Below are 24,953 nucleotides of genomic sequence, written 5' to 3' on the forward strand. Positions count from 1 at the left end.
CTGGTGCAGCCAGAGAAGAGTCTTAGAATCATAGAGCCATAGAATCATTAAGGTTGGAAAAGATGACTAAGATCACCTAGTCCAACCACCAGTCCACCCCCACCATGCCCACTAACCATGTCCCTCAGTGCCACATCCACACATTACTTGAACACCTCCAGGGACAGTGACTCCACCACCTCCCTGGGCAACCTATTCCAGTGTCTCACCACACCTTCTGAGAGGAAATGTTTCCTAACACCAAGCCTGAATCTCCCCTGGCACAACTTGAATCCATTACCTGTCATCTTAAATTATTTGTGGTGAATTCAGTACAAGAGGAAAAAAGTCCATGATGTCTATGACTGAATTTTCTCTTCTCTGAATACGTAATGCTGCATCTGTAAACTGCCCTTCCTCCAAACCGATAAGCGTTATACATACATCATTTAAATGGGAAAAAAAGATCTGAAAAATGAGCCAGCGATAAGAAATTCCTAATTTCCATTTTTCTCCAGTGCAGCTGGAAATAACGGGCAGTGCGGCTCACGCTGAGGCTGGCAGTGGTGCGGGGAGCCGCGGCCCGGCTGTCCGGCGGCAGCGGGAGGACGGAGTCGGCAGAGGGCGTGGGGCAGCGCCGTGCCTCGGCCGCCTTCTGCCGGAGCGGGGCGGCAGCATGGAGCCCGGCCTGAGAGCGAGCGGAGCAGAGTGCGGTGCCTCGGCAGGGCCGGCTCCTGGAGCGCCGGGAGCACGGCGGAGCCTGGCCGCGGGCCGGGGCTGGGGTCGGGCCCTGCAGGGAAGCGCGGATGCTGCAGCACGGAGCGGTGTCACCGAGCGACCGACAGAATTAACAGCAGCCAAAGATCCCCGTGGCATGTGAATGGAGTCCACGTTGCCTTCTACAAACTTGCCTGCAGAGAGCCCTCCTAGACGGAGGGGAACTAGTGTCACCAAAAGATGGACTCGACAAAAACTTTTTCTAAATCACTCGCTGCCCTTGCAACCGTTAATCTCAAATTACCTTAAAGTTATTATTTTTTTTCTTGATTGCTTGTTCTGTGTTCTGCCCTGTGCTGGATTCAGAGAGGAAAAAAAGAACACGGAAACATATTTCTAAAGTTCATCCAACATCTCGTGGTTATGTAAAGCTTACATCACCAACTGCTTGGCAGACAATGTGTTGTACAATCAGATATGACTTTATATCACATCAATTACTTTTTATCTTAACTAGCAAGCCACTCCATGAGCAGTGAGGAAAGAAATGAGTTTATCAGCTCATACTAATGCAACCGTTATCAGGGGCATACAGGGTAAAAGGCATTTGTAGATTACAATAATAATATATTTTCAAGGAAAATTCCACATGGGAAGGTGCCACCTGATTAGCTTTATATGGAGGGATGAAAAAAATACATATATATAAATAAATAAGGATGTTAAAGTGACTTGGCAGTACAAAATCCCTTAAGAGCACAATGCTACACAGTGGGAGTTCAGTAGGCGCCAAGTTTGTGCAGCGCATTTGGGCTGATACCTATTGGGTTAGAGGAGAAATGAGGGAGCTCGGAGGGCTCCAGACCCAGCCTGACGCATTAATCTGCCTACAGCCACACAGCCATCCACTCTCTGCCCCCAGGGCTGCAGTGACCACAGAGGGCAGAATGCCTACAGCAGTATTTGAGTCTGTTCCACAGTATCTTTTCTTCGTCTTTGTTAACTAAAGGAGGTAAGGTTACTCCAGAACACTGCTGCAGAGGAAAACAAATGCGACAAACAGTCGCTTTCTGTTATTCTCCACCTCTCTCTTCCCATTAACGTGCTAGTGATTTGCAAAATGCCATCAGTACGAGTTAGGACCGATAATTCTTTCTGACAGTTTACCTGGACACAGAACTGTAATTAGTAACCACGTGAATTCTTATGCAATACAACACCTGCAATGTTGCCAATAATTTAACTAACACTCATATTTTGTATGGTACCTGAATGGATGGTTACTACCTGAACAGTAGATACCAGGCTTGGGGTGACTATTCATGCACTGCTAATTTATGCAGCAGAATGTGAGAGTCTTTCTGCTACTGCTTCCTAATTATTTTATCTGCTTCCACTTAAGTTCATCTCCACCAGAAGAACTAGAAAAATATAAATGTATTGGAAATACTTGAGCCTTAAAAATATGTATTTGGATAATGTCTCTGGAACCTGTTTTGATCCATAATCAGAAGAATGGCACAGAAACCTTTCAACTAATAGGAACAGAAAAACACATCAGGAAACACATAGTGTATGTTCATCAGACTCCTGTGATGTTATCTCTATTTCCACCACAAAAATACGCAGTATCTCCAAGCAGAAGCAGGAAGCCTATGACTCTTTTTTGCAACAACTTGTCTTGGTTTCCATGGCCCACGCCCTTCCCCAGGAGGGTGCAAATGGCGGGAGCTCATTTCCAGCTTTGTGCTGGACAAAATCCTGTGACCTTGGCAGGCCTTAAGAAGGGAAGAAGGGTGTGAATCCTGGGAACAAAATGATGTGAAAAAAATGGTACCTTCATCACTGTACATGTACAGCTTCAACAGCCTACACCTGCAAAGCATCATTCAGAAAGCAGTGAATAATAATAGTTCATACTTTTTAAACATTTAACTTCTGAACAGATGATTTCATGCACTGCACACACTGATTCCAATGATCTCTCCCTATGCATCTTGCCACTGAGAGAGTGGTGAATACATTCTTCCATTCCATATTTCACCTCTAATAACAGCAGCTGCCAGTCACTATGCATTGTATGGAGTACAAAAATGACACCAGTGCTTATTTAAATTTCTCCTGCATTCAACAGCATAGTAGTTGCTCATACTGATAATTCCTACCTCACAGCAGTGGGCAAAATACATGAGCCTAAGTCTGCTCAGAAAGCACCAATAACTGTGGAGAAATGTGCGACTAATTATAGAGCTATACCATTTTGAAAACTTGCCTGAAAGGACCCTCTATCACATTCAGGGAAGTGTGTGGGTCCAGCAGCAGACAAAACAAAGTCTGTTCTTTGCCTATGGCCAAGAAACCACTGATTTTGAATCAGTGCCAAAAGAACCAAATATTTACTCAGAGATACATCCACAGTAGAAAGGTTTTGTACTAATAATGACCAGTTGTAAAATAAGCATTATAAATGAAGATATGAGCCACGCAGATTGAATGTATTTCTGATTATTTGCTTTTTCAGCTTGGTTCACTGTGTTTATGTGAAAAGAAATTAAAGAAGGAAAGGAAGGAAGGGAAAAGAAGGGAAGGGAAGAGTAGGGAAGGGAAGGGGTCTGAGGAGCAAAGTTTCATTGTGATATTTTCTGGCTACGATGAACTATCCAATAAAATTTCTTATTGGATAAATGCAAAAATTTTACTTGCTTACTTGTGAAATTCAAACACCTTTCTTTTTAGTGGAAATTTGGAAATGCTGACATGAGTCTGATCTATCTATACCTTCCCTCTATTCCTATGTTTCTTGTTTCTAATGCAGGAAAAATATGAAGAGCCTTCCTTTGAGTACTTTATAACAAAAAATTTCAGATATTAAACACCTAGTTTTGAAATGCAAAACAAAATTCTTCAAAATTTGCTGTGTCTATTCATGCCCTCCCATTTTGGAGAAAAATAAAAAGAAGAAAAAAGAGAAATTCAAACCACCAGAGGAAAGAAGTTCCTTCTCTCTAGCTACATCTGATTTAATGATATTTTGCAGATGCTAAAAATGGGATACTTCTATATTGATGAAAGAGGATGTTGAATAGGTATGTACAGCTAGAGGGGACCAAATCCATTTGAAAAGTAAAAATAATGACTGGAAAAAAAAACACACCGAACATCAGGAAATACTGCACAGGTCTATTTCTTGTGGTATGTCCACACAGTGCAGGGTTCGAAGTAAACTGAGCTACATCCTTAATTCTCATGGTGTTGACTGTTCTGTGTCACAATGATAATCATTCTCAAAGTGAAATCATTAACTGCAAATTAATGAAGGCTGTCTCCTCATCACTCTGATGCCTCTGGGCTGGGTCACATTTGAGCAGTGACTACAGCGGCTTTGTTAATGCAGTGACTTAAATCTAGGAGAAAAATAGTTTCAGGAGGACTGAACAATTTGAAGCTTAACCAGGAATCAGCTTGTTGTCTAAGATATTTCCACGAGACTGTAACATTTTCTGATCTTTTGAGTATTTTAAGTAAAGTAACTATGATCCTATGAAGATTTGAAAAATACCTGTAAGTTCTCTCTGTACAACAATACCATTTCCTTATCTATTAGTCATGTCTGAGTAATGAACATCGGAACATTTTGGCCATTCTTTCATTCCAAATACATTATTAAATTTTTGTTCCTGTAAGATTCCTGGAAAATGCAGGTACGTGTGTGCACATAAACGTACCCTGCAGGTACGTGTGTGCAGACAAACGTACCCTGCTTCCATATGAATGCTCAATTGTTTAACTCTAGACCACTGTAATAAGGATCTCTCCATGGACCTGTAAGGGGGGCATCAGGCTGCCATGCAATCAGTGTAGCTGATGGGCATGCGTGCTCTCAGCTCACAAAGTCATTCACACACTGAACATTTTTGGGCACTGTTTATATGTGTTAATTTACTTCTATGAATTGAGGATGTGCATATCTGTAAAACTTTAAATGTCTTGATCTTTTCCAAGCTTATTCCCAAGTAATCTGTGCCATATATCTTCACTAGCTTGGAAACAACTAGCTTTTCTCACCACAGATCAGCTGGTTTTACCATCATTTTTGTAAGACTTTTCCTGAGGCCAGCATCATACGTTCCAGTTAAACTCAGTTAAGATTTATTGTTTAAAAAAACGGAAAGTGATGAATGATCTAGATATATTCACACTGTACATCTCTCAGCCCTTCCAGGCAAAGTTCTTTAAAAATGCACAACTCCATCCACAAGACTGACAAATTAAAAGTACTATTGCATGTAAGAGAAAGGGCAGAGCAATAACATGGTGTGGGGAAGGATGATATTGCTTTCCCCTCATTTCTAATGGGAGCAGTGCTGTTCTTGTTACTTTAAATAACTTACAGTGGTGGCTTGCTTTACTTGCCACTTCCAGCTCAAGCTGTTTTAACAGATTCCTGTAATCAAGCTGAGAAACTCTCAGTGATGTTTACATGAATGTAGAAGATGGGGATTCCTATTTCTATTATGAGATCTTAGATAGAATCCACTCTTAGAAATAGAGGCCTTCCTTTATTTTCATATTTGGCAAAGCCAGGGTGATTTTGATTAAACTAATGGAGTTGAACCCAGTGGAGTATTGACACAATAACTCAGTGTGTGAAATCTAGTCATGCATTTCTAAATTTTGGGTAATGTGCAAAAAACCAGAACAGTACACAGAAAACAGCAAGCTCAGAAATAAACACAAAGCTTTTTGAAAAATATGCACTAAGCTGTAGAAATATTTCTTGCAGCTAAGCAGAACTGACCCAAACTGTCCAGTTGCAAGTGATGAGGCATCAAAAGCAATATTTACTATGGCTGACAATTTCAGCATAATTTTTCATCTACTTCCATGTACATTGTTTTAAATGTGTGCGCATCTCTCTGTATGTAGCTACACAGCACAATGTCATACTTAGGTTATTCTTCTGAGATATACAGAGTGCATATAGATGTTTAGGTACAATATGCATGCTACATGATGTGCACCTGAATAAGCCGTTAAATAAATAGCATTTCCCTTATTGTTTTACTGTGTTACTTGTACTCCTTCCATTATATTATCTCTGTTGGGGTTAACTGAAACTTCTCTGATCATTTTAGTATTTAAAATTAACCCAAAGATCTGCAAACACATATTAGAGTGTATCTGTAAATAACCACAGCATTCCTTCTGGAGGAAAAAAAAAAAAAAAGGTATCTACATTGTAATATAATATATATTTCAAATGCAGTAGGGGTGGTGAAAAGTAGACAAAGTCCTGAATACCAGTTAATAAGCTTGCCAGTTAGGACTGTGAAGATCTATCAGTGACATCAAATACTGTGCTGATGGAGCCCAGACACAGGGTATAAAATTGTGGTGCCAAAGGGTATGAATATGAAATAGAACAGAAAATGCACAGTTCCAAACACCCTTTTCATATCAATTTGTTTCCAACAAATGGTGTGATTGAATTAGTTATCCTATGTATGCTCACACTAAAAGATGAAATGCAAAAATGCCCAATTAACAGACATTACAAAATTAGTATTTTGCTCTCTGTCTGTAGAAATAGAAACGTTGAGAGCCTACAGATGATCTATGCCCAGTAGAAGGGAAGAAATCACTTTTAATTCTCTGAAAACCTGAATGTCATATATGACTTAGTTAAACTTCCCAATAGAAGTAAGTGGTTGAGTATGATAGGAGTGCAGTTCATGGGCCAGAAAAGGCTGCCATTGTCAAACTACAACAGATATTATCTGTTCATAATCTTTAGTTAACACAAAGTAATATAGACCACTTTGACCTGCTCCCAGAAGAAAGTACAGTGGTGTTTGCATGGGTAAATACATAAAAGATTAAAGGAATATATATATATATGTAAAGTGTCTTGCTTCAGTTCCTTCTGATCAGTCTTATACATCCTTAAGAAGAAAGTATCCAATCTCAACACTAAAACTGCTGGAGCTAGTAATGTGCCCTTGAAGCACTTTAACTTGGCATGGGGTTTTTTTTGAAAGGGAAGAAAGTCTGAGACTAAGACAAGCTTGTAAATCATGTTACAAAAAGAATCTAGGAACCATTTGGAGGAGAATGAGATTTTGGAATCTCAAATATCTCAAAAGATGCTCAAGAGGGCAAGTGAAATCCAGTTTATAAATGGTTTAACATAATACTACATGACTATCCATACTGTATATGTGGTAGCATGATGATGTCCAGATACTCCAGATTATTGATGGTGCTGATGAGGAAAAAAAAGACCAAAAAATCCTTTTGCTTTGATGTTTGTATTCCATACAGACAAACTGAGTGCACTTATAGAGTATCATTCACTTCTTATATACATAAAGGTGATGAGCCGAGATGTTTTTAAGATTTTCTTACAGAAGAAGGAAGGAAATATAATAATCAATACAACGAAATAAGAAAGCGAAGTTATACTCAACTGAAGAAGGTCATTAACTGCCTTAGAACAATGGTGTGGGCATTCTCACAGAACTGCCTATCTCTTTAGGTCACTTATCGTTCAGCTGATATAGATCCAGATGTTCAGAGCCTGGGAACTGCTCAGGCCTGCACTTGTTTATCTTTTGAACAGCGATTGACTGATCTGCAGTTTAAATTCTAGGAAGTGCGTTCTGCTGTGGTAGGATAGAGTGCTTCATGCACCATGACACTTGTTCCTGGACCTCTGGATCAGGCATTTCTCACAGCATCTTTTGGTTCAGAAGCAACAAACTGTCATACACTTTTGCATCGGGAAAGCCAAATGTATATTACAGTGGGTTTCACTGCCTAAGAACTGTTCAGTGGCTGACAGTGATTGGGGTCTATTCCACAAAGCTTCCTTTAGACAATCCAGTGGCTCCTGTCTGGCTATCTCTTCTCATTTTCTGATCCTCTTCATATGGAGTTAATCTTGTATTATTGCAGTTAATGAGAATGATGCCTGACCTCTGAAAAGCCATCTTTTCATGTGAGGAACCTTTATGGGATTGAGCTGTTTGTCTGCCCTCAGAATGATGCTTTCTATCATGTTTCTGACTTACTTTTCCTGAAAACAATTACAGTATTCCATCATTTGTATAAAAAGTAGTGCTGTGTCAGATTGTACCTTTGGGTCTTGCATCGTTCTTTTGAAAACTATCATGTATGCTTGTGTTCATAAATAATACATCCACTTGTGCATATAATTACAATTTGTGTGTGTGCATGGGTTTAATGCAAACACGTAGACATAGGGGATACAAATTAATTTGATCCCCTCTGTACTTGCAACACAAATTCTTAATATTTTATAGTGTATATTCCATTAAATAACTAACAGAATTGATCTGTGCTACAATGTGTATACGTACACAATTTATAATGCCTGTAGTTACATTTTAAAGCCTGTTCACACATCAAAATACAGGTTGTTTATTTCTATCTTAAAACAATCCAAGGGTTTAGCTCTTCCTATTATGTAAACAGTGGTGACAGCTGCTTTCAAAGAGGCTTAACTTCATTAAAAAATAATAGTTTCCCATTGTAAAATCAATACTAATATACCATAAATCCCCCTGATGAACTCTGGCTTCCTTACATGCTCTCACATTTTGTGTATTAGGGGCACAGCACTACTCTAAATATCAGAAGATAATGATATGGCAATATATAGATATAGATATATATTTAAATGTTAAAAGATAAGTTAGGTCAACTTGAGTAATGAATATATTTCAAATATCTGCATCTTTCTGTAAATAAAGGTATTTAATTTTCTTTGTGAAGTGGGTGCCTTGAAAGTCTTTAGTTCTATGTGTCGACTAAACTCATAAACCAGTTCTGGGCATCTTTATCTCAAAATGCACTTGTGACATCTAGCTGAAGCTTTAACTTTTTCATTTTTTTAACTAAACTTGTACTTGAAGTAGACGTACAATATCATTTACAAGCTTACTTTTAGGTAGACATTTTAAACAACTCATACAAAAGAAAGATTTGTATGTCAAGAGTATTTGTTTTAGTGACAAGAAAGCAAGGTATACTCTATTCATTTCTCAAGCAGACCTTTATGAATCACTTTAAAAGGACATTACAGCTGAAGACTGAAGAGCAATATTTATCAACATTAAATAAAACATTTGGTGAAGTATGTATAAATATTTCTTCATATGAACATAACACAAAATTAAATAGTTCAGATACACAGACACCACTTAATATATTTCCACTGTTGTCAAAATCATCTGTAAACACCATCTCACACTGAATACAAAAGCAGCTTTTACATCAGTTCTGTGTTCACAACACTGATGCCCCTTTGTAAAAGAAATTTTTTTATTTTTAGCAAAAAAAAAAGTTTAAGCAATAAAAAAAGTTTTGGTCAGTTCAAAGACTATACAAAATTATCTTTCAACATGTAACTAAGTCAGATTTAGAACAATAGTTTAAGGTACAATCCTCTCCCTGGGGGGACCTCTGACATTGTCAGACACTAAATCACACTGTTTGGTGCAGACCACATCACAAATACCAGGAAATACTGGTCATGTCTAAGCTATAAATATGAAAGCCCTTTAAAAATTTTCTTTATTAAAAATTACCAGGTTACAAATTGGTAATATCCACATTTTCTGAAACACCAAGTAACATGGCAATAAACAGATTTAGGTGCACTTCTACTTAAAACAGATTCTGGATAAGAAATACTTTATAATGAGTGTCCTTCACGTGCAAAACCAAAGGATTTCTTTTACACACAGCTTTCACATCTGAAGATCACCTGGGGTGAGCACGAAATGGGGCTGCTGCTTGTGTCCGCACCCTTCTGGCCACTGAGCCTTTGAGTACTGGTGGCTCAGATGAGAGCTCTCACCATCCCACACCCTACAAAGACAAATTCATGCTCCACCCTGCATGTGACCATCAGTTCTTTTCACCTTCATATTTTTTAAACAGACATGATCTCATGCGGGGAGAGAGACTGTGCTCAAGGCAAAGGTTTTACTGGGCATACGCCCCATTATAAAACTCTGTAGACAGGCTCACAGGCAATGCTTTGGTTCTCTCCATTTGAAATGTGGACATTGGCTGCAAAGATGAACCTGAATTTCAGGTGGTGAACAATGAGATAAATATTTATAATACAACTTTCTAATATATATATTTTAATTTCACTCACATGCAACAGTGATGCGGGGCCCTGTAAAACCTAGACCAATAGATTACCTCTTTCCTGGTATGTGTGTATTGTAGAGGTGTGAATGTATTTTTTGCATACATACACACTCACACACATATATATATAACATGAGCTGCACACATGAGCTGCACACTTGGTGACCAGGAATCAGGGGTACAATTAATAATAATACACCAAAAGAGAAGTAGACAGGAAGCTCTACCTTGACAACAAGAAGCAATTTTGCAACCTATACAATGTCTCAAATAATTTCATAATCCTGTTTTGCTAGCTTGCTACATCCGTGTGTGACTTGAATTGAAAGTTGTTGGATTCCTTGGAAACAGAAGAGTTGGGCTAGCTAGATGTGCTTACCTGAGATCCCAGAGTTGATTACAATCAAAGAGCTGGGCAGATCAGTAATGGGTTTACAATTGCTATACAGCTTCTTTCAAATTTGTACGAAAACTTTATTAAGTCTTTCATTCCTTAATAAAAACGTTGAAGTTTGTTAGTTTTTGCTGAATGCAGACTTCATTCTTATATTAAACTGGATTTATTAAAAGGATACATATGCCCGGCAGCTGCTTTCATGTCCTGATGTTTAAATGTTTGAATCAGCACCCTGGAACCACCGTCCCACCCTATCCCATCCTGTCCCATTCCAGCCCCTCCCAATCTCATCCCATCCTATCCTACCCTGTCCCTTCCCACTCCATCTCATCCTCTCCCATCCCATCCTCCATTATTTTTTCAGTTGTTTAAAAAATACTATTCTTTTAAGCCTCCCTAGGGATCCGCTTATGGAAAATGACAGACTGCCTTTGCTGGTACTGCTGTTTGCGTCGTTTTCGTTTGTCACACTGGCACAGCAGTAACATCTTGAAAGTATTTCTGAACGTTTTGTTACACAGTGCATAGCACACAGGGTTCACCGTGCTGTTGATATAGCAAAGCCAGTACCCCAGGTTCCAGACAGTTTTGGGGACACAGTCACAAAAGGTGTTTACCAGAACCATGATGTTATATGGAGTCCAGGTAATGATAAAGGCAAACAAAATGGCACTGAGTGTCTGTGCCGCTTTCTTTTCTTTGATAAGTGACATTCGTTTTCGCTTAGTGATTTGACTTCTGGTCTTCAAGGCAAATTTTTTTGCCAGAGTTGCTTCCTTGAAGGACAAAGGCAGGGCTGAAGATGTCTTGGTCACTGACGAGATGCCATCAGAAGCTGTAGCTGTCTCTGCTGACCCTGGCTGAATCGGAAGCTTTGAAAAGCTCTTCTGGAAACTTCCACCATCCTGAATGCTTTTGGGAGGCTGCAGTTTTTTAGGTTTCTTTTCCTGTGAGTCCGTGTCAGATTTCTGCAGTTCATCTGCTGACTCATTCAGATCTTCTGAGGAGGGCAACTTTGTGGAATTGAGGATGGCACTGTGACCAGGAAGCTTCAGCACAATTGAATAGATAGCTCTGGTCTCTGCTGTGATGTCTTCTTCATCAGATGAGGCTGAATTTTCAAGGGAGGCAGCAGCATCATTGTTGTTCCAGCTGTCACTGCTGCTGTGCTCTTGATCCCCCTGGTCTGTGTTGGGTTCCCAGCTCTTCATTGTGAGCCAGAAGTGGCAGCGTCTGTACTTCCTTCGGCTGGAGCGCTTCATGCTCTGCCGTTGCAGCTCATAGCTGCTGCAGCTCCGGGAGCTGCCTGTCTGGTGTACAAAGCGCGCTGCCTCTGCCTCGCTGCCCGAAGCCTGTAGTCCTGCTAACTCTTTGGTGCGTTTCTCAGTCTCCTTGTAAATCCTCCAATACAAAATACTCATAATGGTGACTGGCAAGTAAAAGGCAGCTATGGCAGTGCCAAAAGTGATGATAGGTTCACTTAGAAACTGGATAAAACATTCATCAGGAGGCACAGTCCTCTTCCCAACAAAATACTGCCAGAACAAGATGGCAGGGGCCCAAAGAACAAAAGAGATGACCCATGCTAAACCAATCATCACTCCAGCCCTTTTAGTTGTTCGTTTAGCTCTGTATGTAAGTGGCCTAGTGATGGAAAAATACCTGTCAAAACTTATGACAAGGAGATTCATGACAGAGGCATTACTGGCAACATAGTCAATGGAGAGCCAAAGATCGCAGGCCAAGTTTCCCAAAGCCCAGTGGCCCATGATGATGTATGTGGTGAAAAGATTCATGGAAATAACACCGATGATCAAATCTGCACAAGCAAGACTCAACAAGAAGTAGTTGTTGACCGTTTTCAGTTGTTTGTTAACCTTAAATGAGACAATCACTAGGATATTTCCTATGATGGTCACTAATGCAATGATCCCAGTGAGGAACGCAATCAAAACTACTTGCCAGACAGTGTGTCCACCCAGAGGGTCTTTGCTTGTGGCATTTAGGGATGTGTTTGTTGATTCCATAGTGGAGAAGGGAAAGCTCTCTGTGGTCTGAGGGAAATCATAGCTGCCAATAAGCGACGCTCCTTCATCAAGTAGTCCTGGTCCATGGGAATCCCTCTTCCAGAAGGAGCTCACGTTTGAAAACAGGGGCAAGGCTGAACTGTTATTGTGCATGATCATTGTGGCTCTCTGACATAGTCTGCGGTGGGGAGAAAAACAAACAAAAAAAATCAAGTGAATGAATGAAGGTGATAAATTAAAAAAATGTTCACATACTCATACACATAAAATCCCTTTAGCACTTTGAAAGATGTCTTCAAAAGCACAGTTGTCTCTGATACAGACCAAGTCAAACACATATGTGATAGTACTCAGCTTACAGGTGTGAATAATCAAAGCTCTTTGTAGCAGTCACACAGCGTTTCCTCAAAACCATTCAGTAGCAGAAGCAGCAAACTCCCAGGAGAATTTGAACCTTCAATAGCATTAAAAAGTCCTCTAACTCTTAATTAAAATGCTTCCTAATGGAAGCATGGAACTCTACATCTGAACAACCTGCTACTGTGGAGCCTTCAAAAACTAAATGCCAGACACATGCAAATACAAATTCTGTGAGCCTGGGTCATTGCTGGTTCCCAGAGCTCTCACGACACAAGCAAAACGCAGCCTCAGACTCTGCAGTCTCCAGGCACAGATAATGTGAAACAAAATATTTTCCTGTCCTTCCTTTAACTACAGAGATACAAGTTCAGTAAGATTTCACTATATGTCAAGCTACAATATCCCCATATTACTACAAAATATAAAGATCTTTTTCAGCTATATTTTAGCTGTCTGATAAGGGTACTAGACGTTCTCATCACCACTTTTTACGCGTGCCACTCATCATTTTGTATCTACATTTTTACACTTGGATTAAGGATTTTACATGTACGTGCAATGACTTAAAAATGTCTTTGGGGCAACACGTGTTAAAATTTCCTTTGAAAGTATGGTCTCTAGAGTTGGGGAAAATGTTTAGCAGAAGTATGTCAAAGCACTTATTAAACATTTTAGAAAAAGAGGAAAAAAAGCATGAAAGGGATTCATAATTAAACTTTAATCCTTTTCCTCAAGTACTAATGTAAAATTAAGACATGTTCAGAATAGGGATTTGGATTTCCCTTATTTCATTAACTTCTGTGGTCATCTGACTAGGTCCTTTGTAATAAACCAATTATATCATCAAGCAGCAAGAATTCTGATGAGAAAGTCCACTGCTGATGATAAATGTTGAACAAAATATCCTATCAAAGGCAAATGTTTGTTTTCTTACAGAATCATTGCAGAGTCGATATATTATGGCATGAGAAAATAATGAGTAGCAAAATGTACTGGCATTACAGAAAATATTTAATGGAAAAAGGATGGTTTCGTTCTTTAATTTATAAATTCTGTTGTTCTTTTAATTGAACTTGGTTTTGCCAGCAAGCCGTATGACGCTGTGATTTTAAACACTATAGTTCCTTTTCATATGCATTAAAAGGAACAACAATTTGTTACTTTAGTTCATGCACAATAATTACATGAACCATATTTTGGTGTTAAAGACATACTAAGTTTTCTGTTTTACTAATAAAAAGATTACAATGTTACTGCATAGTCCAATTCAATCTACTTTGAAAGTATTCATTATCACCAACGCACACATATAATTAAAACATAATACCAAAACATGCTAACAAAATAATAACTGTTAATATTGCTCTGGGAAACACAGTATTAAATTAAACTTCTCTCTAGACAGAAAGATGGAAAATTTGGAGCAACACTGACAATTTATTAAAACAAGAACAACAACAAAATAAGGAGGTAAGAATTTTATAAACCGTAAAAGAATTTAAAAAAACATCACAGTAGCTTGAAACTAAAATTATCTTTCATCAAAAAAGTTGACATTCCAAATCCTATTTTCATTGGAAAGGAAATGTGCATGCTTGCATGAAAATTCAGGCAAAAAGTTGCTCTGAAAATCTGACAATTTGTAAATGAAATGAAATCAGGATTTGGCTTTGAAATATTTTTCTGAATTTCTTTTTGACATTGAAATATTGTGGACGATTTTATGCAAAGCTATATAACATCCTAAAATGTCTTCTAAAACGAAAACTATTTTCTTAAGGGAAAAAGTGACTTTTTTCACCGTTTGTTTATTGCTCAAAAGAAAAAACTGCGAGGATCTGAATTGGCTTTGTAGGAAGGAAACAGTGAAAAAGAAATAGAAAATTAACCACATAACAGAAACAACAATGGGCAACCTGTACTTATTTGTTTTTCAGAACTACTTTTAAAAACCCAGAAAATAAAAGCAAAAGCACAAGACTAACTTTTTGTGATTACAAAGATGACACTGACATCACATAAAACGATGATTAAAACATATAATTTGTAAAAATGAATGTTAATCCTTTAGCAAAATGTATAAAACTAATTAGAATTCCCAACATTCTCCACTCTGATTTTCACATACCTAGCTAGGAACAGAGAGTCTATCACTCTGCCTGTCTTAAATGTTGCAGTATAGGTGACTATCTTGACATGTGTTTGGCTTTTTCTATGGCTGTCACCCACTTGTTCTGCCTGCTGATTTAAACTTTATGGGCAATCTTATTACAGGATTTAGAACAATCAGAATAACAACTCCTACCAGCTTAATGTAAGGTATACCAAATGTCATAACAGACAGCATTCAACACCTTGAGGATTGGTCCTGAATTCATACCTGCTGCATAAAAGTGCATATTTTGTACTTAATACATAATTCATGAAGGACTTAGGGCATAATGGGACAAGGTGAGTGACGAAGAATAGCTCGTGCAAGATGGTTGTAAACATGTGAGTGATTTAGCAGGACAAGGGAGAAAGAAGGCACAAGGAAGACATTTGCCAAAGATGCTGAAAGAAACTCTTTGCTACTGTTGTGGGAAATTGTTCCCTATAAATTAGAAGATGGTGCCAGCAAACACGTCAATTTATTACATACTTAAATAATCATTGTGTTTTATATTTATCTATACTTTTTGTGCATTGCATTTTTGAAACCTTAAGCTTGTTTTATCTTCCTACTGAAATTCACAAGAATGAGTGTGTCTTGGGACCACTAGGAATATGAGCTTTGAATCTGTAGTACTACCAAAATACTCATAGAACGAGTAGTTCAAAGTGCATGATGACTGTGTTCAAACACCAAGCACCTCTCTTTGGAAGAACTCTCATTTTTAATGATGACACAGAGTGAAGCGTCTATCAGTTTTAAAGTCAACTCAGGATTTCTTCTATATCTAACAACAGGTGACTATTTATTTATCAAAAATGTTTAGTTCACAAAGCAAATATTTACCAGCTTAAGTTTCAGCATCTTTAAATATGCAGCTAATATGAAGGTGAAATCATAAAGATGGTTCTATAAAGAGAACTACACTGATGTCTATTTTAGAAAGTATACAGAAATGAACAAGAACATGCCCCATCCCTGGAGGCATTCAACGTCAGGCTGGACAGGTCTCCGAGCACCCTGATGTAGCTGTAGGTGTCCAGTTCACTGCAGAGGAGTTGGACTAGATGATCTTTAAAGGTCCCTTCTAACTTAGATGATTTGATGATTCTAACAGATTTCTAAAAACAGCATTATGCATGTTTCCAAGGACTATCTGTAGGCAAGTTTTTGAAGGCAAGGTGTAGTGTACTTCTATTGCATGAATAGAAGTACACTAGAGCATGTGAATCATTCACTGAGGCCTATTCCATCTGTACTGTTATGTGATATCTATGTGGTCATCTTTTTCTTTTGTTCTCAATCAAAAATTTCCACACTTGTCAGACTGCTTTTCACAAACAGATCCACATAAACTTTTCTGAAACTATTTCTCCATGTTCTTGCCATCTAATAGAGAAGGTGTGAGACACAACATACTTCTTTCTTTGCTTCCTCAAGATTCTCTGTTTCTGGCTATGGAGCCAGTATAATTCAGGCCACCAAACATAATGTGTTTTATCTTTTCCTTATCCTACTGCTTTAAAGAAGATGAAGAAGTCAAATTCACAGTGTCAAACAGACTCATCCCACCTATTCTAAAGAATGAAAGTCTGCAGAAAGCCATTTGCAGAAAGGCAGAAAGAGGTCTGAATGAGAAGCACGCTTTTGCTTTTCATTCACTCTCCCTCCAGCACCCTCATACCTGCTCAGAACACTTTGACCAAAGAAGTTATCGACATGTAGAATTGCTAGAAAAATGGAGATCTCATATACTCAGGAATTTTAAATCAAAGTATATGTAAACCCAATGTGCAATAACATATTCTCCTTTGTAGGAGGCAATGAAGCACTATTTAAGTTCAGTTAGCTGCTTTCAATGCACAGGTGAAACAAAAACACAGTTCACTTGTGAACAATCACTTAAACAAAAATTGGCAACGTTCTTGCCAATTATTTATGGGTCAGTGTGGTTAGGCACAGTGGATAAGAAACAGAATCAATGTAAAGTATCCTTCTTGCAGTGTTTTACTTAGGAACCAGGAATCTTTCCTACAGCTGTCAGAGAGGATGAAGTCACAACCAAATAGTGTGGCAGAGAGCTGAAATATTATATTTGCCAAATATATGCCAGAAATAATTAATTTTATAGAATGAAGACACTTTCACTGACACGAGGGGCAGAGAGCAGAGGATGAAGGCAATAAAGCATCCCCTCAACACACATACACAGGTAAAAACTCTACAAGGTATGTCCAACATAGTCAAATATTGATTGAGAAGTCTGAAAGGTAATTTCTGATGATGATAACATTGCATTGCTTTTTCATGAAAAAGGGCAAGCTGCTATCTTCTAATAGATGAGAAAGGACCTGGGAGAAGATGCTGACAAAGGAATAAAGGAAATGAAGCTTTCATTAAAGAATGAAGATAATAAAATGGTATCCCATAGAGCTGATGGTAGAAATAACAGTATTACTAAGAAACAGCAATAAAATAGTTGACAATTTAGTTGCAATTCACATTTTCAATATGTAATAAAATCAGAATCAAACCTAAGTGTTACATTTGGAAGTTCAAAACAGCTACAGTTTACAAATAACCTTGTAAAACTAATGTATAAATGCATTATCTATCACTAAATCCATTAAAACATTCAGTGAATGCTTGAGTAGCCTTTAGCAGATGAGTAACTGAGGAAGAGGTGATATGGAGTGCCACCTACCCTAGAGATCTCAAATGCCAAATGCAATCCTGCATGCTGGAACTCAGCCTTCCAAGTTCCTCAGGTGTTAAAGGGACTCCTAGATTTTCACTTCATAAAATGAAAGTTGCTAGCACGACGGTGAATACAGTCATTTGTTATTCTGGCTCTTATCCAAGTTCCTGCAATCAAGCTCTTCAATTCAATAAAAAAATCTATTACCCATATGTTCATCTGCATAGAAAAATCACTACCACCACCATCATAACGTTTTCTATTTTGGATCAGTGTCACCAGATTTTCTTCACTGTAGGAAGCCAGTACAAACTAAGCTATCCATCATTTTCCAAACCTACTACACATTTTCTACTACCTGCATAAGAAGCACTCCAAGGAAGCAGAGAGTGCTCTAAGTCTGCAGCTCCAACAAAATGTGAGCTCGTTCTGCAATGCAGCCTGCCATACCTTCCCAGCAAGCCAAGATCAAAGACAAAAAGCTGGGGAGATAAGTGCAAGAGGATCTGCGAATACATGGATAAGAACTTGCAAATCATTAGTATGATATACTGCATTACAATTTCAAGTCAGTGATTATCCAGGGAAACACCATGCAGTGAATTATAAAAAAAACAAGCCTTTAGAATGCTTGATACACTTATCTAATCTAGGAACAAGCATTGTTACAAAATCATAATATGCTAAAATAAAAAATACATGCACATTTTTAAGTTTTCCGGAAATTACTCCCAAGATGGCATATAATGAATATTTTTCAAACCTAACTTTTCTTTTTCAAAGCTCAATCAAGAACTTTAAAAATTAAAAAAAAAAGAAAATGTAAGGAAAAATGGAAGTAGTTACAATGCTGTTCACTCTTCTACATTTCTTATATCATTGAGTCACTGCAGCTAACATAGCACATAGTACAATATTTCTTAAAAACATGTATGTGATAACAGGAGTCACAATGCAATTGCCAGTGAACTAGACATCAGATTTACAATAACTTACCTATAGTGATGATTAAATATAATACACTCAATATAGATTTGCATCTTTGCAGAATGAAAATACAGAGCCATAGAAGCCTATCCCATCACCAAATATCCTGGCACATTTACAGCTGATACAAACAAGTAACTGATATGCTCTTATACTTTTATATATATGTACACATATGCACGTAAGACTATGCACATACAAATATGTCACATATTAAATAGGACAAAAGTATGCAAGTGTATGTAACTGCAGATATGTGTTTATATATACATATACACGTATACATCTGCAGATATATACACAAATACTTTTGTCACTTTTCCAAATGTTGTTATATGAAAAGACTAAATCTTTTGCTGATTAGCTGTCAAGTTGATATAAATAAAGCTGTCAAACATATCACACTAAGGTGATAGTTGCAAACACTTCAACCCCAATCTCTACTGCTTTCCTTCTGCAACAATATTTTGCTTAATCTTACTAAAATTAGCTAGATTTAATAAGGAGCTGCTTTTGTGATTTGTGAATTAGATTTTACTTATTATTTGCTTATTATGTTGCTTCTGTTAGTGTGTGAAGCCTAGCAATGAGCAAGCTAGACTCATTCGCTATGAACAAACTCATTCCCAGGGATGTGGTAGAATACCCACCACTGAAGGCTTTCAGGATGCAATTAGACAGAGTGCTAGACATGATGATCTTTTGAGGTCTTTTTCAACATGGGCTCTTTTGTGGTTTTAGGATATATTTCCTTTCCATGACTTTGGAGAGCATTTACAGGACCTAGTGTAAAGCACAAAATCACCTGGCCCACCAGTCAGCCTCTCACCCTAGGGAGAGGCTCATAGGGCACTGGAACAGGCTCTCCAGGGCAGTGGTGAGGGCCCCAAACTGCTGGAGTTCAAGAAGCATTTGGACAATGCTCTCAGACAAAGTGTTTGAACTTTGAATGGTCCCGTGGAGCCAAGAGTTGGACTCTGTGTTCCTTATGGGTCCCTTCCAATTCTGGATAATGTACGGTTCCATGATCTCCCTTCCTGCCCTACAGTCAGCAAATGGAGCATCCCTCAAGAGCAACTTCAGTACTCCAGCTGAGATGCAGAGGAGTGCCAGACTGGAAGCACCAGAAACACTACCTAACATAGTCAAAGAATCTAAAAGCAGTATCTAAAGCAACATGAGAAGAGTCTTTTTTATTCCTTAATTTTCCAGTTAGTTTTTGGCAAACATCCACCATGCTGTTCATGTTGACTGCAAGGCCTTTGTACATACTGCCCAGCTGTCCCTGCAGCATCCACTGCGGGCCTTAGATGCTTACACTGCATTTGCTTATACAATATTTGTTCTTCCAAACACCTTTCAGGGAGAAACTTGAAATATGAGCTCGGGGTGTAGTGTCTGCTTTACCAAGGTTAATAGCAGAAGATTTTCTCATGGAATTGCACTTCTCATTCTCAGGCACATGCACTTTGCAGTTATTATCTGAACAATTCCTGGAGAAGAAAGAGAAACCTTCAAAAGCCAGAGCTTAGATGTGCCTTAAACTTTTGAATTACTGAAAACAAAGACAAATTAGGTCTTGCTTAATTAAGACTACAGTAAATGTTGACTATCAGCCATAATGGTTCAAGTGTTGATGTGCCTTCATATGAAGAGAGGCAATTATTTAAATTCCAGGCATTCTCTCTCAGAGAGCCTTATTAAAATTACACCCCATCTGCCTCATTGGTACTGGAGTAAACAAACATGCAGTCCAAAACCTAGTCAGAATTACAATCAAATATTGAGAGTTTAACTCACTGATTTAAGTGACGTGTATCGTAGGTGTCCGAGGACAGGAAGGCTTGGGTAAAGGGCTGGATACGACATTGAATTTAAACATGAAATTAGATTGAGATTACAGGAGAAAACCACCCATTCAAGTAGCTTGTTCATGCAGGAGAGGTGAATAATTTTTCCTTTGAGTAAAAACCTATCCATCTCAGAGACTTCATTTCCGTATTCTATTGTACATACATTTTTAACATAATATTTCTTAATATTTTATTACCTGCTGTTATGATGAATCCAAGACATGATCTAAAATTTCACACTGCAGTGTGTATATGTAGATACTTAGTTACCTCTTTGAAAAAAGCCATCCATAGACTCTCAATAAATTATAAATCTCCCAATAAAATATTTAAAAATCACATACTAAAATGCTGGTTACGTGAAGTAAAGTAATGGAAATTCTTACCATTAATGATATATTTCTTCTAGATAGTGTTAGATGCTACGAAAATATGAGCCAACATAGAGAGAGGAAAAAAATCAAGATTCAGGAGTGAATTTCTCTTCTTTTCCTATACACTGTTCTTATCTAAAACAATTATATTTGAGCAAATCAGTATCAAAAAGTAAGAGTTCATCCAAATCATATGCTAGATAAAACAAATTTTACCACACATAATCCAACCCTACTTTTAGTAATCCTTGGATGCATTTAAAATCTATATTGAATGTGAACATTAGCCTTTAGGAATGTTTACAGACAATAACAGACCTCATCAAAAGACCTATTTACCGTCTTTAAGAAAACTGCTTTAAAACAATGCAATCAGTTAATTCTGTTATAAAAAGAAATACATTCTTTGCTTTTACTGTTTGCCCACTGACAGAATACACTGTCAGGAAAAACTGGAAAATAGTACAAACATTTTGATACTTGAGTATCAAAGAGGAGAGAGAGCCTGGACACTGAGCTTTAAAAAAGGCACCTGACACACTGTTCTCAATTTCATTTGCCTGCAAGAGGAAAATGAAATGACAAAATGCTGTCAAGCCTTTAAACTAGGAAATTGAAAATACTTTTTTTCTGGAAATTTTTTCTATGTATGGAAAATTAATAGTCCAAAATAAAATAAAATAAAAACTCAATCCACTGTTTTGATTTTCTCCCTTAAAAAAAGTGGTTTTTTTTTTTTTTCCCCCTTGGGAAGCCATTTCATTTTCAGTCAAATTCAAGATGATCTCCAGGGTTTCTATTTATTTATTTATTTATTTTTGACAAATGAGGCTGCAAGTAGATGAACTGTGCTTTGTTATTTATCTAGAGAGAATTATAATAAAAAAATGTGTTTACAGAAAGGTCTTGCAAAGACCTATTTGGACCCCAGCCCAAATGTCAGTGTTTACCAGCCATTAGGTTCTCTTACATGAGAGATCTCTGATGTACATCATTTAAGTGTGCTAACTAACAGAAGGTTGAAGTTATCTTGCATGAGGTAGAATCCTGTAAGCTTCTGAACAGTACTTTTGCTGAATACTAATTTTATAATGTAACTGTGCCAATGGTCCCAGGTGTTAAAAATGCAAACCACATCATATCATACAATTTTTGTCGATGACAGACAGTCTGGCAGTTTTAAATAAGATGCAATAAGGTGAATTGAACAATGTTAGGAAACACTTTATTAAGGGAAACTTTTTGTTATTCCCATAATGATTGAAATATTTTTGCTGTCTACCACAACCAAAACAACAGTCCCACATTGGACAGATGGTTTGCTTAAAAAGCTGGCCAAACCTAGAGGGAAAAAAAAGTGCAAAGACATATCAATTACTTAATGAATTCTATACAGATATTTGCATGTTGGAACTACTTAGAGTGAAAAGAAAATTTTTGTACAGAAACTTTGTGTCAGAATGTTATGTTTTTAATCAAAATTTATTATTTGTTCTCACTCAATTATAGTAATGTTTAAAGTTTCAAAACATTTTAGTTTGGTTTCAAGTGGAAGTTCATGTAGTTGGACAGAAAATAGACACTGTGGGTACATTTATTTATTTAATTGGATTACTGAATGGAAATTCCTAATTTAGGAGATTTAGGAATATCCTTTCATACTGATAATTTGATCAAAGTAGGAAAGTATATGAAATCTGCTAGTAATTGATTAACGAATCAATCTATTGCTGAGGGGAGGAAAAGTGCTGTGTATGCCCTCTTTGTAAGTTACATTTCTTTAATATAATTGTAAGAAAATGCAATGGTATATTTGAAATGGAATATTTTTACCTTAATGAAACAGCCTGGGACTGAATCAGACAAAATGGCAAAATGCTTTGTTTCAGTGCTTTGCTGTAAATATTTGCATTAATACTGAAACTGTTTAATTATTCACTGTTACTTCTTAAGTAAATCTTTCCATCTGTTTGAAAGTGTGGTTTAATACCCACTAGGTGGCGCAACAGTTATTCAAGAGCAGAATCTTAATTGGTCTCTCTTAAAGCGGATATGCCTTATACGTGGAAATTATAACCAAATTCTATTTATTAACTGATAGGGTCAGCACCTAAAATGCATACAATCCAAGTGTTTGTCTGAACCAAATTAGTAGCCAAATTACCAGCAACTATGTTTTCTGTCATAGTTTGTCACTTTTTCTTCCTTTCTTTTATTGTCTTCCTAAAATAGACATATCTGAAATTCTCAGTGGAATTCTGTAACTTAATCAAAATGGCTCACTCCAAACCCCAACCCCTTACACGGGTGCTGTGAGGAATTGTTAGTCTCTGGGAAAGCAACAACAGCAGGCATAGTGGATTTCAGTGAATGTCAGCAATGATTCTTTATTCATAAACAGACAAGCAATATAATAATGCTATCAATGCTATAATCTTTTTTTACCATTTGTGTGCAGTTTTCTTGGTGGTTTGCTTTTCTTTCCAGCTGCTAAGCAAGGGAAATGGAGGCAGGCCCAATGAAAATAGTCCTGACTGAGAGGAGGTGCTAATGAAAAATGTATTCTGACTTATTCTACATAAATGTCCTTTGCTAACCCTTGTGGCAAAGTCCTCTTCCAAAAATATTTCATTATCTTGCTATATATTTTTTGCTTTAATATCTCCCTTTTCTTCCTATACTGAGAGCTTAAAGTTTCTGATTTACAGCCTTACAAAAACAGTTATAGTGTAAGGAACACATATGCAAAAACTGTGGTTTTATTCAGCTAGCAGAATGGACTTATTGCATCAATTAATCACAGTTGCACAGTGGAGTTCAGATTTCTTTAGGACCCTCTTGCCTTATTTTTGTAAGGATGTACAAGGCTGAGGAGGGAAAAGGAAGGACTTATAATTAATGTAAGTTAAACGTGGAACTCAAGTTCATACCTAATTCTGGCACAGAGTTTCTACACACTACAGGAGATGTGTTTTACACTTGCTACCAAGGCAGCTTTCCAGTCTTCCCCCAGCTTGTAGTGTTGCAAGGGATTGTTGTGACCCAAGTCCTGGCACTTACGTTGTTGAACCTCATACAACTGGCCTCAGCCCCATGGTCCATCCTATCCAGATCCCTCTGCAGAGCCTTCCTACCTTCAAGGAGATGAACATCCACGTAACTTGGTAATGTAATCAAACTTACTGAGGGTGCACTCCCCCCAACCAGATCACTGATAATGATATTAAAGAGAACTGGTCCCCATACTGGGCCCTGGGGAACACCACTTGTGACTGGCCTCAAACTGAATTTAGTTCCATTCATCACAGCTCTTTGGGCCCAGATACTCAGCCTGTCATTTTAGCATCTTACCTCAAAAGGATAGAATGAAGTTGAAATTAGTACTGCATAGCCATTCCTCAACTTTTGTATTTGCAGTTTCACAAAACAAACAATTATGAACTATTGACTTTGCAAGTATTCATCAGCATGTTTCTAAAATGTTTATCATTCCATCAGCAAAAAATACCATTTTTAATTTCAGCAATGATGTATTCATCTACTACACTACACTATCTAGCAAACATACCCATGGTACTTCATACTCCTTCTTCATTGCTGTTTCTGAGAATTCATGCACTTTGACATGCAAAATAGGTTGACATGTGGACATGTAATTCTGTTAAATGTAAAGGTTGCTATCTAAGTATTAGACAGGTAAACTGAACTAATTTTTCTGTACTTGGTCTTTCAAGCATAAAAACCTCGTGCTTTGCAAACCCATTATAGTGTAGGATAGTAACAGTAATAACAATAATAAACAACATGTAAAATCAGGAGGTCTAGCTAAAATAGGAGAAAAATATTCCTTCCAGCTTTGATAAGGTTGTTCAGATGGCAGATGGAATACGTAACTTCCAGGAAGGAACTGGAATGCCAGAAGAAAGAGAATCTGTACCTAGAAAAACTCTTTCCTTCACTGAAAGGTCAGAGGCATTTAAAGGTCAGAGGCATTTTAATGTTTAAACTAAGAATAGGGAAGCACACTGCATGTGGTTTCATTGAGTCTCATTTACCAAAAAAGAAGTATTAATGCTCATTAAGTATGAAGTATTTCCTTCCATTTACCTGCCTGTTATCATCCAGCTGCCCTGTTTCTATGCCTCGGTTTGCCAACAAACCACAAACTGTACTCCCAGGTTGTTGTGGGACTATCTGATTTATTTGTTTTAGAATCAGAAAAGAAT

General features: G+C 37.6%; 1 protein-coding gene across 5 annotated transcripts in view; it reads right to left on the reverse strand.

The window, feature by feature from the left end:
* CHRM3 (cholinergic receptor muscarinic 3) overlaps positions 210-24,953 on the reverse strand; it is a 276,313-nt gene continuing 251,569 nt past the window's right edge. For all 5 annotated transcript variants that reach the window (XM_021392502.1, XM_021392501.1, XM_021392503.1 and 2 more), the window contains one exon: positions 210-12,481. In XM_021392502.1, the coding sequence (XP_021248177.1) occupies positions 10,663-12,481 (1,819 nt within the window). In that variant the 3' untranslated portion in view covers positions 210-10,662. The remainder of the gene's footprint in view (positions 12,482-24,953) is intronic.

The sequence above is a fragment of the Numida meleagris genome, chromosome 3, assembly GCF_002078875.1.
Source record: "Numida meleagris isolate 19003 breed g44 Domestic line chromosome 3, NumMel1.0, whole genome shotgun sequence".
NCBI lineage: Eukaryota > Metazoa > Chordata > Aves > Galliformes > Numididae > Numida > Numida meleagris.